Source organism: Ciconia boyciana, chromosome 13, assembly GCF_034638445.1.
Source record: "Ciconia boyciana chromosome 13, ASM3463844v1, whole genome shotgun sequence".
Lineage (NCBI taxonomy): Eukaryota > Metazoa > Chordata > Aves > Ciconiiformes > Ciconiidae > Ciconia > Ciconia boyciana.
The window spans coordinates 9848896-9864033 of record NC_132946.1 but is presented as its reverse complement, the minus strand read 5'-3'; the positions used below and the strand labels follow the sequence as shown (position 1 = coordinate 9864033).

Sequence of the window (15138 nt, the reverse complement as noted above, 5' to 3'; positions counted from 1 at the left end):
TCCATATTTAATAAAGCGCGACCTACGCAGTTTGGAATGGAGACATATCTGTACGTGCCACGCTGAAAAGCTCTCACAGATACTGCGAAATGAAGATTAAGTCCTAGCTCTTCATTAAGCACCAGAAAAAGCACATTTTATGCAGCGACCTGAAACTGGAGCCAGAGAAACAAGAACTGATGCCTTCTTAACCTCTGAGCGAGACAGCCACAAACCCCAACATGCTCCATTTCAAAAGTCAGCAACACCACAGACGGTGCCAGCCGTGCTCTAGTCTCTCTCCTGGCTCTCCTCCCATATCCCTCTGCACAACTCCCAAGGCGCGGACTTCCTGCTTTCCCATGGTTTTGCCACTTTAATAGTCTCCTCCTAAAGAGCACATAAACCTGCCGATCAGTTTTGTGGCTGCAGGTAGCCTTTACTGAAAAAAGATAACAAGGAATTTAAATCTTGAGGCATAGATCCTTTAAAACAGCTGTTTATTACTGCAGTGAAATATTAAAACCACCAACTTTTTATGGAAACAATAAAAGTGCAAATGTATTTTGATATTAAATAGGAAATGAATTTACAAACGTTTCATTAAAACGGGCTGACACTTTGAGCCTATAAACAATTTTTTTTTTTAAATAGCAGCTGAACACTTTAATCTTTGGTCTGATTATTAACCAGCGAAATAGTTGTACCAAGAATGTCCATTGCAAATAGACACTTAAAATTTACATTACTCTGCAGAGATTCAAAAATCAAGAGAGGAATGTGCTTGAGATATTTAGTCAGATAAGAAATAATGATGTATTTGAGAAATACACAGCATTTTTCAGTACAAAATGAAGTCACATATATGCATTTTGGTACAGTAAATAAACTTATTCTCTTGCAGGTGTGACTCCTCTTTCCAATCAATGTTCCATAAAATCTTCATTTGCACAGAGTCTTTGCAAAATTAGGTTGCAGATAAAGAGAAACAAGAACCAACATTAGTGCTAAATAACACACTCTTTCTTCTGTTTGTGTTTCAGTTCACACACACAGAGGCAACCATGCTGAATCTATGGTACATTATAACAGTTACAACCTTAACAAACACATATTCATAACCTTGTTCTGCGTACAGTATCCATGGGTTGGAAGAAGAAGAAGAAAAAAGGCCCATGGGATTCCTCATGTAGGTCAAGTGCTCTGTAAACCTCCTTGCAGATAAGGCCCTATAATAGCTCCAGGACGCTGCAGGTACAAGTGCTGTCATGTTTGTTGTGGAATAAGATGAATACCATAACAGAACCCAACTTTTATCAGCTGCTTTTGTCAACCGTATTCGTGAATGCATGCTTTATAGAAGATAAAGAAAATACACTTACTATCTCAGTTGTACAACAGAGCCACAGGTTAGTCTAAGAGATTTTCTCAGACCTCCCACCAGCTGCATGCACACTGCCTTACTGGCAGGAAGCCCGCTCTCCTCAAGAAAGCTTGCCCAAGCCTATGGTTAAAGCAAATGCATACATTTTCTCCCATCACCAGCCACCATAAACTCAAAAATGCCTTGCTGAGCAAGAACTCACACTGAAGATCTGCTACAAGGCTAATAAACCAAGGATTTGCCTCACTGTTCAGCCCTGATGGATTCAACCACTTTGGAAATGTCGTCAAAGCAAAACCCACTTAAACTTTTCCCTACGCTCCACATCTGCCTTGCTTTTAATAGCTCTCCTCCAATTTTATCCCCATGTCCTTTGGCTTGTTTGCAGTGTGTCTTCACTGAGAGTTTACCATCATTCTCACTCACCCCTCAGCCCAACTTTTGTTTTCTAAACTATTTATATTCTTCATCATCTCTCCTTGTCATGCATGCCCTGATGCAACTGGCTTTTCCTGGCATTACTACATTTTAGTGAGAAAGTCCTTACCAAGTCTATTACAGATTTCCATGTATTGCAGCAATAGTAAATACACACCAAACGTGCATCCCTTTTCAGAGAAAAGATCACTCTTCAGAAACAGGGATACACAGTGATGTAAACAAACCAACAGGTGACTGAAGTGGTTATGATGCCAGAATTAACAGCTAAAGGGTTTTTATGTCATGAGTTCAGGCAGCCACAATACCCTGGGCTAGGGTTCTAGTCCTTCTTTGGGCAAAAGATTCAATGGCATCGATTGCAGAACTGCATTTTATTTCAAATACCAAGTAACACAAGTCTGCAAAAATAGTATGTATCATGGTCTACTACCAAAAAAAAAAATATCAAAACACCAAGGTAGCTGACTTAACCTTAAATACCATGTGCAAAGAACATTTGATCAATACTACCTATAAATACACTATTTGTATTTGTAGAAAGAAGCACAGTCCTTCATATATAAAAATAACCCAACTTGCGGCTGCGACCTAGGCTATAATTACCTGAAAATAAGACTGCAAGAACAGTTAAAAAAATAGACAGAAGTAGGTAAACATCTGCCTAGGGAGTGTTTCCATTTAGAAAAATAGATTTTTATAAAGCTTCAGAGATTTTGAAAATGTTTGTTTTGTGCTCTGATGCATGGAACTGTGAATAAAGCACACCGGTATCTCTATGTACATCAGGGAGAGGAGGAGTATATTAGTAACTTCAAGTTATCCTAAAGCTTCCCAGAAGTTACATTTGGTCATTTATAATTCATTTCAAGCTGCTCACCTAGGACACAGTATAGTGGGTAATAAGGCACACGCTCAGCTTCCTGAGAACCAGCAATTCAGCAACATGTTTTGGGTATTAATATATCAAATACTTGAGCAGGTGACCCAATAAAGCACGGATTTGAAATTCTGAATTTGCTGACACCCTGGGACACATGAGGTTCCCGTACCCTAGCTACCTGCACTGGGAGCTAAGGACACTTGCAGAGCTGGCTGCATTACAACTCGCCCGCTTATTCCAGCGACTGGGACATAACCAGGCAAGAAGTGGAAATTATCTGGCTGATGTCTATATTTAGAGGACACCAGAATCCATCGCCTAAGATTGCCACTGTACCATGAATTAGTGCTAAATAATTTTGAAGTACCCTGAAATATTTCACTTCCTCCTCCCCGCAATAAGATAACAATTTGCCATAGCACAGCGCTAGAAAATCCCATCAGGTTATTTGGTCAAAATACTGCACAATTGGACAACTGGTTAGGCAGCCATCCAAAAATCCCACCAAACTCCTACCAGAAAGCAGGAGGGCGCAGCAGTCAGCTTACAGCACTGAGATTTGGACTGGTTTAAGGTTTGTTCCAAAAAAACCCAAAAAAACCAAAAAAACCCACCACCACCAGATTTTCCTAGTTTTGTTGTTGGTCCTTGAGGTAAAGCAAATTCTAAGAAAATAATACTCGAAGCCGGAGGGGAAAAAAAATATCTCATCAAGAACCCACAAACAAACGAACTTCAGAGTATTTCCTTAAAAGAAGGTTTTCCTCAGGATGATTCAAACATCATCCCTTTAACAATATACTAATGCCTCTTCCGTAGCAAGTATTTAGTGCAGCCAATTATCCTAAAAAGAAGGCCTTTGTGAAAATAAAGTGCTATTTGTTTCCTTTTACCTATATTTCAATCCTTCAGTATAACCTTCACTTGAACACAGAAACGTGCAACTAGATTCCTCATACTTGTTGTCAGAAAGGTTTTGGTTCTTCCCTCAATTTTACATTAACATGCGTATTATATTTCTATTCAGCACAATGTATTTGATAACACAGGAAATTTAAAGCATGTCACCGAACATTTCAAACTGTGATCAACACCCATGCTTTAGGGCTCATCGCATTTTAAGAGCATCTTGGTATATTGGGGGGGAGGGGGGGGAGGTGTTTGCACTTACAGGATTTTTAAATCCCAAATGGATTTTGTATCATAAAAAGCAAATCTCAAAAAAGGTCAATTTTGCCACTAAGACAACAAGTTAACACAAATTTCCAGAAATGTCAGTTTGAGCCTGTTAAAGTTAGGTTTGCAAACAGTCGACTGAACATAACACTTCTCGACTAAGGCATTTCCCCAGAAACTTCACAATTTTCTCATGAACAACCAATGAGATTAAAAAACAAGTACCACAATTTCATTAAGTCTTGGCCTATGGTTTCCTAGTTTTCTCAGGTCAGGGACAAAACCACAGAACCACATTTAAATGGATCCCACCTTCCTCAGGCAGATGCGGGCTCACGATGGACCGGCGGGCTGGGAGCGCACGCTACCCCGGCAGGGTCCGCAGGTAACACCGGCTCACCAGACCACCGGCTCACTCTCCCGACGGCTCTTGCCTGGCCTCAGCGACGTGCCGGCACGGGGTGGGCGCTGGTCGCAAGTACCGGGGGCTGCTGTACATCCTGATGATGTGCGGGGCCTGGATCCAGGTGTTGATCAGCTGGAAGGCGGCCAGGTCCAGCGTGGGCCCGTCGAAGGCGGCCAGCAAGTTCACGGGGGCGGCTTCCTTGAGGAACCGGGGCAGCGCCACGGCTTCGGGGAGGCTGGCGTTGCCCAGGAAGAAATGCATCAGCACTTGCTTGCGCAGGCAGTCCCTGAGGTACAGCACCAGGTCCTCCAGCCGCTCCAGCAGGAACCGCTCGTCCCAGGCCTCCAAGGGCCCCTGCAGCAGCAGGGAGAAGAGGGCCGTCTTCAGCACGTAGGAGGAGAGCACCCGGCCCCACTGGGAGCAGAAGGGCTCCTCCAGGCCCTGCCCGCGGAGGTCCCGCAGGCCCTTGAGGATCTGCAGGCACTTGAGGTGGCAGGAGGAGGCCGGGGCCTGCTCCTTCAGCCAGCTCAGCAGCCGCTGCTCCTGCCGCGAGGCGTTGAGGCCCCAGAGGGCCTCGGGGGCCGGGGGTGCCTGCGGGCCGCCGGGCGGCAGGGCCGTGAGGTAGAGCGCGTCGCCGAGCGGGATGGCGGGGATGAGGCGCACAGCCATGGAGATGTGGCAGCAGACGTAGTCGGAGCAGGGCAGGATGTGCAGCGTGGGCGGGCGCCCAGGGCAGGCCGAGAGGCTGATGCGGCAGCGCTCCTGCAGCCGGTACCGCACGGCGCCCAGGCACCGCTGCAGGTGGCCCTGGAACCAGCGCAGCACCAGCCCCGAGGAGAGGTGGCTGCGGCCCTGCAGCTCTACACAGAAGCCCTCAGCGAAGGGCCGGTAGCGGCGCGGCCAGCCGGCCCTCGCCCGCAGGCCGCAGACGAAGGCGCCGCGCGGCCCCAGCCCGTCGGCGCAGCGCGGCTGGGGCTCCAGGTGGGGCGGCAGCCGCAGGGGCACCAGGATGTCGAAGCAGTCGGGGCTGCGCACCTTGTGCTGCTCGTAGGCGCTGCCGATGCGCACGAAGTCCCCGCGCAGGCTGAGGGCCAGCGGGCCGGGCTGCAGCCCCTGCGCCTTGGCGGCGCGCACCAGCTCGGCCACGACGCGCCCGACGTGCGCCTTGCTGTGGCCCAGCACATGGGGCGAGAGCCGCAGCTGCCGCGCGTAGAAGCTCTCCAGGGCGCTGCGCCGCGACCCCCCCGCCGCCGCCGCCGCCCGCACCCCGCCGGGCCTCGGGCCGCCGCCCGCCGCGCCGCAGCAGCGGGCCAGCAGGCAGCCCAGCAGCAGCAGCGCCGAGCCCTTAAGGAGCGGGACGGAGCCCGCCTCCGCCGCGCCCTCGCCGGCCGCGCCGCCCCGCAGGGCCTGGTAGAGGCAGAGGAGCGCGGTGCAGAGGCCGGTCACCAGCGGCCAGAAGACCCGCAAGCTGAGGGCGTAGACGGGCACGGCGCGGCGGGGGCTCGGGCCACGGGCGTGGCCGCCGCCCGGCCCCGCGGGCGGGGAGCGCCCGCCCCCGCCGCCGCCGCCCCCCTCCTCGGCCCCGGCCGCCCCCAGCGCGGGCCGCGCCGCTGCCCCCCGCCCCGCCGCTGCCGGCACGGCGCTGGCCCCGCGCCCCCCCCTGCCTGCCGCCGCCGCTCCGCTGCGAGGCTTCCTCTTCCGAGGGAAGCGGCGCCGCGTCAGCCGCCGAGTGAGCTCAGAGGAAATGCCACGGGCGGCGGGCCCGGCCGCGGCGTGAGGGCCGGGGGCGTTGTCCGCCCGGACGGCCCGGGGCCGCCCGCGGGGCGGGGAGCGGCGCCGCCCGCTCCTTCCCTCCCGCCGCCTTCCCTCCCGCCGCCGCCGCCGCCGCCGCCGCCGCGCTGGGGGGGCGCGGCCGAGCCCGGCGGCGCCGCAGGGCCGAACCGCACCCGCGAAGCCCCGGGCCCTGCCACCTCCCCGCAGCCCGGGCGGCTCCTTCCCCGAGGGCAGAGCCTCTCCGCCCCTTGCCCCGGCCCTCTCACAGCGGCCTGCCTGCGCCGGCCCCGAAAGCAGAGCGTGAGCCACGCTGTGGGCACCACACGTTTCGCACCTCGAATACTGTGTTCAGTTTTGGGCCCCTCACTACAAGAGAGACATTGAGGGGCTGGAGCGTGTCCAGAGAAGGGCAACGAAGCTGGTGAAGGGTCTGGAGCACAAGTGTGATGAGGAGCGGCTGAGGGACCTGGGGTTGTTCAGCCTGGAGAAGCAGAGGCTGAGGGGAGACCTTATCGCTCTCTACAACTACCTGAAAGGAGGTTGTAGCCAGGTGGGGGTCGGTCTCTTCTCCCAGGTAACAAGTGATAGGACAAGAGGAAATGGCCTCAAGTTGCACCAGGGGAGGTTTAGACTGGATATTAGGAAATTTTACTTCACTGAAAGGGTTGTCAAGCATTGGAACAGGCTGCCCAGGGAAGTGGTTGAGTCGCAATCCCTGGAAGTATTTAAAAGACATTTGGATGAGGTGCTTAGGGACATGGTGTAGCGGTGGCCTTGGTAGTGGTAGGTTTATGGTTGGACTTGATGATCTTAAAGGTGTTTTCCAACCTATACGATTCTGTGATTCTGTTTCCATGCCCCCCTCACTGCAACAGGACACTGCAGGGGTGGGGGGGGTTGGTGTAAAACTGAGTGTTTCTGTATGCCCACATCAGGGGGAGGGCTGTGCCTTCGGGGAGTGCTGCTGCCCAGGCAGTGGTGCCATCTCACCAGCTCCACGTTGCATGCTTTTCCTCAAATAAAAATGTTAAAGGTCTGTCCCGCTGCAGGGGAGTCCCTCCCGTTCACAGCTCTGCCTAAGGGTCTCGGTGCCAAAGGGACAGCAAAGTGGTCACTGTTAATTCACCAGGGTGTGTATGGTCTGCTGCCATACTAACAGCTGCTTGCAGTCAAATCATTCAAAAGCCTGAGGTTTTTACCTGATGCCCAAATTATTCAGACACTGACAAACTAAAAGGGAAGAAATAACCCAGGAAGAAGTTACTAATTTGTTGCACAGGGACTTTGGGCCTCGTCTGTTGTATGACAGCCGCTAGGATTCCAGGCCCACTGTTGCTAACTGTGACTGTCATGACGCTTCTGCCCACAGCATCACCCTCAGCACGAACCAAATGGAAGAATTTGGGATCCCTCAGAAATACGCACACAGGGCTACCTGGGGCATCGTCCCAAGCCCACAAACAGCAGAGCCAGACATTCAAAAGACAGGCACAAAAACATCACTGCACATGCAAAGCCTCCAGACACTTCTGAAGAGTTGAGCAGTCACATTAAACCCCATAGAAATCTCTGGGACTTGTCTCACTGGGACTTCTTCACCCAAACTTCTCCTTCAGGGCATTGCAGGTCTGAAGAGATCATTAGGACCTACCTTTCCTCGTATCTCATCTCCCTCATGGGCTGTGCCATCCCCACTGTAGCTGAGCTGTATTTCTGGATGTGTCTGTGTCCCAACTAGCTTTAGCTTGAAGAGTCCTCTGCGATGGTGATGATGATTAAACCTGAGGAACGAGCATATCAAGCTCCTGCAAGTCTTTGGAGATTCCAATTACCTAAAGATGTGATGGCAGCATTTCAAATTTAGAGAAGAGGAAAACTCTGCCATGTAGTAACACATAGATCCAGTCATCAAGGTGGTCTGACATTTTTCTTGTTTAGGACAAGACTTCTTTATATAGTATTTATCTGTCACCGTATTTCTTGACTGGATTGTGTATTGCTCTTGTTTTCTTTCTAGAATTCATACCCCCTGCTTTCTGCAGAGATGCTTGAGATAATTTTTAAACATGTATTTTGCTGGAGGTGTGTTAGCTCTGTCTCGGATGTTGATGGGGACAGGATCATCATCCTTGGCTTCTGTTTGTTTTATAAATGTTTACTGAGTTCTGAAGCTGTTTGCTGAAGTTTAAGGAGCATCTGTGTAAGCATTCTGTTGTGGTTCAGTTTCAGGTGATCAAGTTATTACTGCAACTTGCATCTGCATAGTGTCATGGGTGGCCCCATGAAGGTGAAGGAGCATGCTTGAATACAAGAGACTGAACCCAGCAAGCTGAAAACGCTGTAACAAGGAACAGGTCAGAGAACCCATCTCGGTACAGAGATAGGCTGTGCAAATGTTTGGTTATATAATTTGTCTTTGTATGAAACAAAACATGACTTCAAGTACATAAAAATCATACTTCACAGAAAGAAGCTTATGTTTTATAGCCAAGATGCTGCACTCCAAGTCAAACTAGGTAATGAAGGTCAAGGAGCCTGAATTAATTCACAGGCAACCAAACCAGGGTGAGAGTCAAGAATACACTTGAGAGCTACAGAGAGACGTCCTAACCACTCCAACACTGACCCTTGGAGTTATAATCAGGAGAGTTGGGGTTTTTTTAATTAAAAATAAAGCAGATGTAAAGGTAAGAAACCGTAGGCAATTTTATAACATCTCAACCAGCACAATATTCCACGCCCCATGACCAAGAGCATGTTTTCTGACAGCTGTGGGACAGCTGCAGCCACAACCTTGCCACTCAGAAATGTTGTTCCACAACAGCCATATCTTTGAAAACAACCAGGAAGCAAAAAGCATCTCTCTTCCCCACTCCTTGTTTCATGTTTTCCTGTATTTCTTCACAAAGCCAGATAAGAGGACAAAAACATGCATCATGCTGCTTATTGCCTGTGACCCATCGCTTCAAACACTTTGTTCTGCACCCTCAAACCCCAAAAATGTTTAAAAAGCACAGTTGTGCTGGTATGAAACCCATCCTTCAAGATGTTTTATTGAAAAATACCGTTGAACTCTATGAACCCATTGGCCCATACACTCGATTTTTACTAACCTGTGCTTTTTTACACCCTCAAGCCCAGCATGTTTCACATGCCTTCAGGTCTTGCTGCAGGCATACTGATTTTTCAAGACAGCCTGCGCTCTCTTTTCATGCAAGGTTGATTTGATTAGCGGCACGTCCACGCTCAGGAGACAGACAGCTACATCTGCAGGAGCTGGCACGGCCCTTCGTGCCTGCCAGGCAGCTGCCGCCCACGGGGTGACCTAGAGCTTAGCAGCACGGCGATTATCACTGTGGGACCTGCGTACAGGGGAACGGCTGCGGCCTCCCAGCCAGCCGTGGGCCCCACAGGCTGGAGAAGATGCAGGTGTCACCCCAACCAGTGGGACAACCCCAGGGGCCAGCTGGCAGAAAGCGTGCAACCAGCCACACCAGACCTGCCAGTGCAAACACTGGCTCAGCACATGCTTGTACACGCGCCAGACGGTGCTGGTGCAGGCTCACTCAAGCTGCAGAATAACAGGTTGTACGCTAATAACCGTGACCTACAAATCAGGACCAGAGTGAATCCACAACATTGATTTTTACTACCACTGTTTAAATTACCAGCTAGTCCTTTCTCACCTCCTCAGCCAGTGGCAAGACAAGAGCTGTAGAGCCTGAGGCTGATAAAAGATGGCCAATGGCCTATTTTCTGGGACCCCAGCTGCTTCATTGCTCCCTGAGCACAGGCTAGGTCCCTGGGCAAAACACTGAATATGTCAGAGGTGGGAGACTTCCCAGAGGTGCTCAGCTTTACTATTCACACCTTACTTGGAAAGACCCAATTTAAAAGCCACTCCGTCTATCTGCTCGCACAAGCTAAGGGCATTTGATGGCTGCTGTACCAGAATTGGCGTGGTCGTAAACAGAAAACTGTTTTCAGTTACCAAATAGCAACACGCATCATTCCTCATTACCCATCATTCCAGTCCTACTGAAATTATGCTGCAGGGGCTGTATTTACTTTGCAATGGATACAGTTCATCCACATTATCAGAGCTTATCCGTAGTTTGCATTTTACAACCCATCACAGAGGAAAACAAACAAACCATTTTATCTTGTCTGGAGTACTTTGCTCCTCTTGTCACTTCTAGTAACAGGAATATGTTGAACTTGAGAACAAGTCACAGTGATGCGACTCACCTCTCCTGCATGGTCTTCCACCACTTCCCAGGAGCTGACCACATGCAATACATTTACTTCTGTGATGGCTATCAGATTTGTTTTCCTCTTTCTGTGTCTCCCAAAGAAGTAGCAGCTCATTTGTTTTGATTAAAATATCTATAAACTCCACTGCTGGCAAGTTATAATGCTGATGCTCCTCGTTTTTTGCTCAAGCAGTGGTCTTCTTGTTCCTGTATAAAACTAAAAAAAAAAAAGTAGTTTATGAGCATACTGTTGAGCAACAATTGCGTACTCCAGAAAAATAATAGGTTGTACCCTAATAACCATGACCTCAGATTCAGGACCAGAGAGAATTCACATCAATTTTTAGTACCATTGTTTAAATCACCCATTGTTTAAATAGATCTTATCTAAACACTTGCTTCAGAACGTCCCATATCCAGGATATCCTGTTCACTAAATAAGGAATAATGTTATACTTATTCACATAGAATTCTGAGCTAAAAATAGGTATCCCAGTATATATGATCTGCATGATATCTCTGGAGGAGATTTGCAGAGGCAAAAGGACATGTTGTGTATATAGCATCCATTGAAGTTTCTCCACAGTGAGCACTATTTTGTACATCTGTGTAACTGATCTGTTAGTGCTACAGTATGCCAGGCACTGTCTGGGACGTAGGAAGAGCAGTCTGCAGCAGCGAGCTCACCATCTGAGCAGGTAGAAGAAAGTGGCAGAAAGACAGAAGGCACGGGCAGGTGACGACATTTGTCTGGTGCTTTCACATGCACCTGAGGCACAAGCCTTAGACTTCCTACCAGCTATCCCAGGTCGGTATCTACCCCAGTGAACCAAAGCTGCACGTAGTCTATTCCAGGTGCAGGAGGAAATATATGGGGATCCCTTCCTGCACCAGTGATGTACAGCTGCTCTTCTACAGCAAGTGGGTTATACCTCTGACTTATTATGATGCACTATTAAACAGTCTATAGCAGAAAAGTACAATAATTGATTGCAAAAAAATACAGGCCTGAAAGATCGGTCACTTGACTTCATGCCCCAGTCATTACTCTTCTAAGTATTTCCTCTGAGAGCAAAGCTGCTAGCACATCTCCTCCCCCAGCTCACTGGGTGGTCCTGTGAGGGAGATGCCATGATCAAAATAAACATCCTCCACCTGCCATTCCTCTGACTCCCAGGTTTTACAGGATACTATTAATTACAATACAAACCAACACAATCAGGCAGACATTAATCCATTTTGTATTGTGGACTAATGAATCTCTGCCAGTCACAGCAGCAGGGTGACCAAGTCCCCATTTAGGGAGGGAAAAGAGGAGAGGGTGTCTTGCTACCTCAAACAGCTGAGGAGACTCAGCAACCCAGGACTGAGAGCCAGACCTCCAGAGCCCATGCATGGACAGGGAGGAGTTTGGGGGTAGGGGTGTTACTGCACATTCTCTCTTAAAATATTTTCTATTTAATAAGTGGTATGTTCTTGCCACCTCTGCCAGTCTGTTTGCTCACTAGCTACCGGCAGGGTATAGCACTTCTTAATCAGAAAGCCTGCAAGCAGACCTGGCTGCTATAAACCACATATAGCCCAATACAGGATTTCCTTGCTGTAGAAGGATGGCTTCCCGAGTAATTCATACAGCAATCTCTTGCCCAAGCCTGTCCTTATCACAGACAGAAATACCCTGGCTCTGTGCTGGTGAACAGTACCAGCATCAGCTGGCTCATCTCCAGCTTGTCCCGTATTGTTTGAAAACCCTCAAGGACTTTTTTTGCACAGAAACTTGTGTGAGCAGGGCATTTATACTTACCCATTACACTGGCATTCAGGAAGCCATGCCTATATGTTTCCAGCTAAGCAATGAAACAGGAACAAAAAACCCAGCCTATCTGCATTCGTGTCAGTTGTCATGCTGAGCTCTGTCTGGCAAGCTGCGAGCGTGGGAGACTGCCATCACGTGTCCTCCAGAAAGCTGAAGTTGCTGGTATTATGAAGAAAGCCAACTACAGCATGATGGAAAAGAAACATCTTTCAGCAAGGGGAGTGCAAGTATACAACCACCATACGGAAGGGGAATCAGCAGTAATTGAATGGAAATACCCTTAGGTATTTCCATCAGAGATGTTTCTTACACTGAAAATGGGAACATGAAAACTCTCCAGGTCAAGATCATCAGCTACACATGCTGATGTATAGCTTCCAGTGCTGTATCTAAAGGCTCCCACCAACAAGCCCTGCTAACTCTCCCAGGGCAGCAGAGGAGGTTAACATGCTGTGCTGGTGCTCCCCGCGCCCTGCTGGAGCGCGCTGCCAAAAATCAACCCCGTGGCTCTGCCTTACCTACTGCAGTTCAGGCTCTGATCCAAGAGCTGGGGTGGCAGGATGATGCCCCGGCGTGTCACCCTCCCCGTGCAGGGCAGTCCCCGGGGTCCAGGAGCCTGCTCAGCCCTTCCCTTTCCCCACCACCCCCAGAGCTCGTGGGTCTGAGGACCCCCAAGATGGAGCCAGGTAACCCCCAGGTTTGAAAAGCATCAGGTAGAGCCAAATCTTGCATCGTGTGCTCGTGCTAAACTAGTTTAACAAAAAACAGTTTAATACCAATCTAATTAAACCTGGACGTGTGTGTGTTCAAATGTTAATTTAATCACTGACTGAAATGGTTTAGCTTAATTAATGGTAAGTCACTTAAATGTATATTTGCACCATAGAGTGCTAAACTAATAAAAACCGATCGCATAGCTGAGCCCTAATTTGCTGATTAAAGCAGAGTAATTTAAATGAGGATTGTAACAGTTTCATTATACCTATTTGGGGTTATTGTGCCATTTGATTGATTTTAAAATCAATTTAGCAAGATTGAACCATTTTAAACAGGTCTGGATCTTTAATGCCTGTTTGCTAGCAAAGAGAGGACTTAGGAAAGAGAATTTAACACAGGTTTCAACTTGCTATTTATTGCTCACATTATTGGAACACACTTTTCCCTTTGCTCCCCAAGGAAACTATGCTGCTTGTCCAGCACTCCCCCTCCGAAAAACTTTGCAGTCAGTTTGGTTGAAATTGGCCATTGGGAAGGAGAGCAAAGGTCCAAAGCGTTAACATATGCAATTTCATACAAGAAAGATCCCGTTAAGGTTCTCGGGCTGCAGCAGGACGTCGGCACTGCCTGGCCATCTCATTGCGCTTGAGAGCGATAAAGCCAAAACCTCATCGGCTGCTCAGAGAACCACCTGTTCTTTTTTAACTTTAAAAATGTAAGTTTTCACAAAGCAGGTTAAAACTCCCTCACCTTCACCACTACACATATAAATCCCGTCCACCAGCATTTGTGAATTTATCCTGGCAGAGAGTCTCAAGTGAAAACAGCTCCTTGGTGATACGTATCACCTTAACCACAACAACAAAAACAAAAAAGCTTCTGTTTTTCATAAACCGGTGCAAGGGAGTTAGAGAAGAGACCTCGGGCTCGTCCCACAGCTTTCCGCTGGTTTCAGCAGCGCTGTGTCTGTGTCACCGATGGCTTCTAAAGAGCAGCAGAGCGGCAGCAGCCGCCTCCCCTCCAGTGACTCTCGTTACTGGGTCCCAGCCACGAGCCTGCCTGGCCCCCGTGTCTTTCAGCTTTGGGCTTGCGTACCCCTAAGCCTGCCACGAAATTAGAGAAGGGGCTTTGTGCCTGACAAATAGCCTGCAGCAGCGAGCTGCAAAGATGAAGCTTTGGCACGAAGCGATGAGATACAGCACGCAGAATCAAAGGCCAGCGCACAACAGGGAACGAGCTCTGTTATCGGCTTACAGCCTTTAATGAGATGATCCTGGCTCAGCTGACACTCCTCCTGATGAGCCTGGGCTGGATCACCCACCCTGGGAAAAGGAGGGAAAAAACAGCGTAGGAGGAAACCTGAGTGAGGGAGGATCAGTCCAGGGAAACCAGCTTATGAGCACTCGGCAATTAGGGTGGGAAAAGCTAGTGCTCTGGCTCACAGCACCCGTTCTGCAGGGCTGGAGGGCAGCGGTAGCTCTAGGAAGCCCTGTCCTAGACCCTTACCTCATCCCATCGAGGACAGAGAGGGGAAAAGCTAATGGCTTAGAAGGAAAGTGGCCTGTACAGAAGGAAAAGCAACCCAAAACTGATAAAAGGGCCTGAGCCAGCACTGTTTCTCACCCCTGCGTTCCCAGAGGGACTGTAGCACAGGTCCCTGGGCTCAGGGAGGTTTCACCCCGCACCTATGCAGGGAGCCTGGCAGCCTCTCCATCGGGAAGTGCCACCCCAGCGACACCAGCCCACGCAGGGCAGTGTCCTCTGCACTGCTCTGGCCCACTCGATTTGGGTGGAAAGATGCTGCGAGGATGCTGCGGGCACTGCTCATCATCGGTTGAAATGAAAACCTTGCAGCACAGTGCCTGGTATAGGAGATGTCTGCCCATGCAGTTGTTTAAATCATGCCTAAAAATTAGCCTCACTCATGTAATCTTCCTGCTTCAAGGGAAATTCTTTACCTGCTTGGCTGCCCTGTGAGGGGACCAGCATTACAGCGCTGGAGCCTGAAATCCCACCAGGAAGGCTAAACCCGATCTCTTCCCAGTATCCCTCTGCACTGATTCCTCAGGCTTCACCCCTTTAACTAAGATTAAACATTCCACAGATCGATGCAAAGCAACACAATTACTTCATTAGCAAGACAGCAAGTGCAGCATATACCTCTCTTTGTTTAAGGCCAGATGAGCTCATTAGATGACAGCTATTTTTACATCTGGTGTCATAGGTTTCCTTATTATTACAGTGCCGACCCCTTGAACAGAGGTAGGATCATCTTTCATGTCCTATCTAATTCAATTTAAATCTATTTTTTAA

At 49.1% G+C, this 15138-nt stretch overlaps 1 protein-coding gene across 1 annotated transcript; it reads right to left on the bottom strand.

Annotated features, from left to right (window-relative positions):
* Positions 1–479: 479 nt before the first annotated feature.
* ITPRIPL2 (ITPRIP like 2) lies at positions 480–14653 on the bottom strand. The gene is made up of 3 exons (XM_072878390.1): positions 14511–14653; positions 7691–7820; positions 480–5961 (listed from the first exon to the last, which is right to left on the bottom strand). The coding sequence occupies exons 1-3, from the start codon at positions 14651–14653 to the stop codon at positions 4273–4275; spliced, it is 1962 nt and encodes a 653-aa protein (XP_072734491.1). The 3' UTR covers positions 480–4272.
* Between the last annotated feature and the right edge of the window lie 485 nt (positions 14654–15138).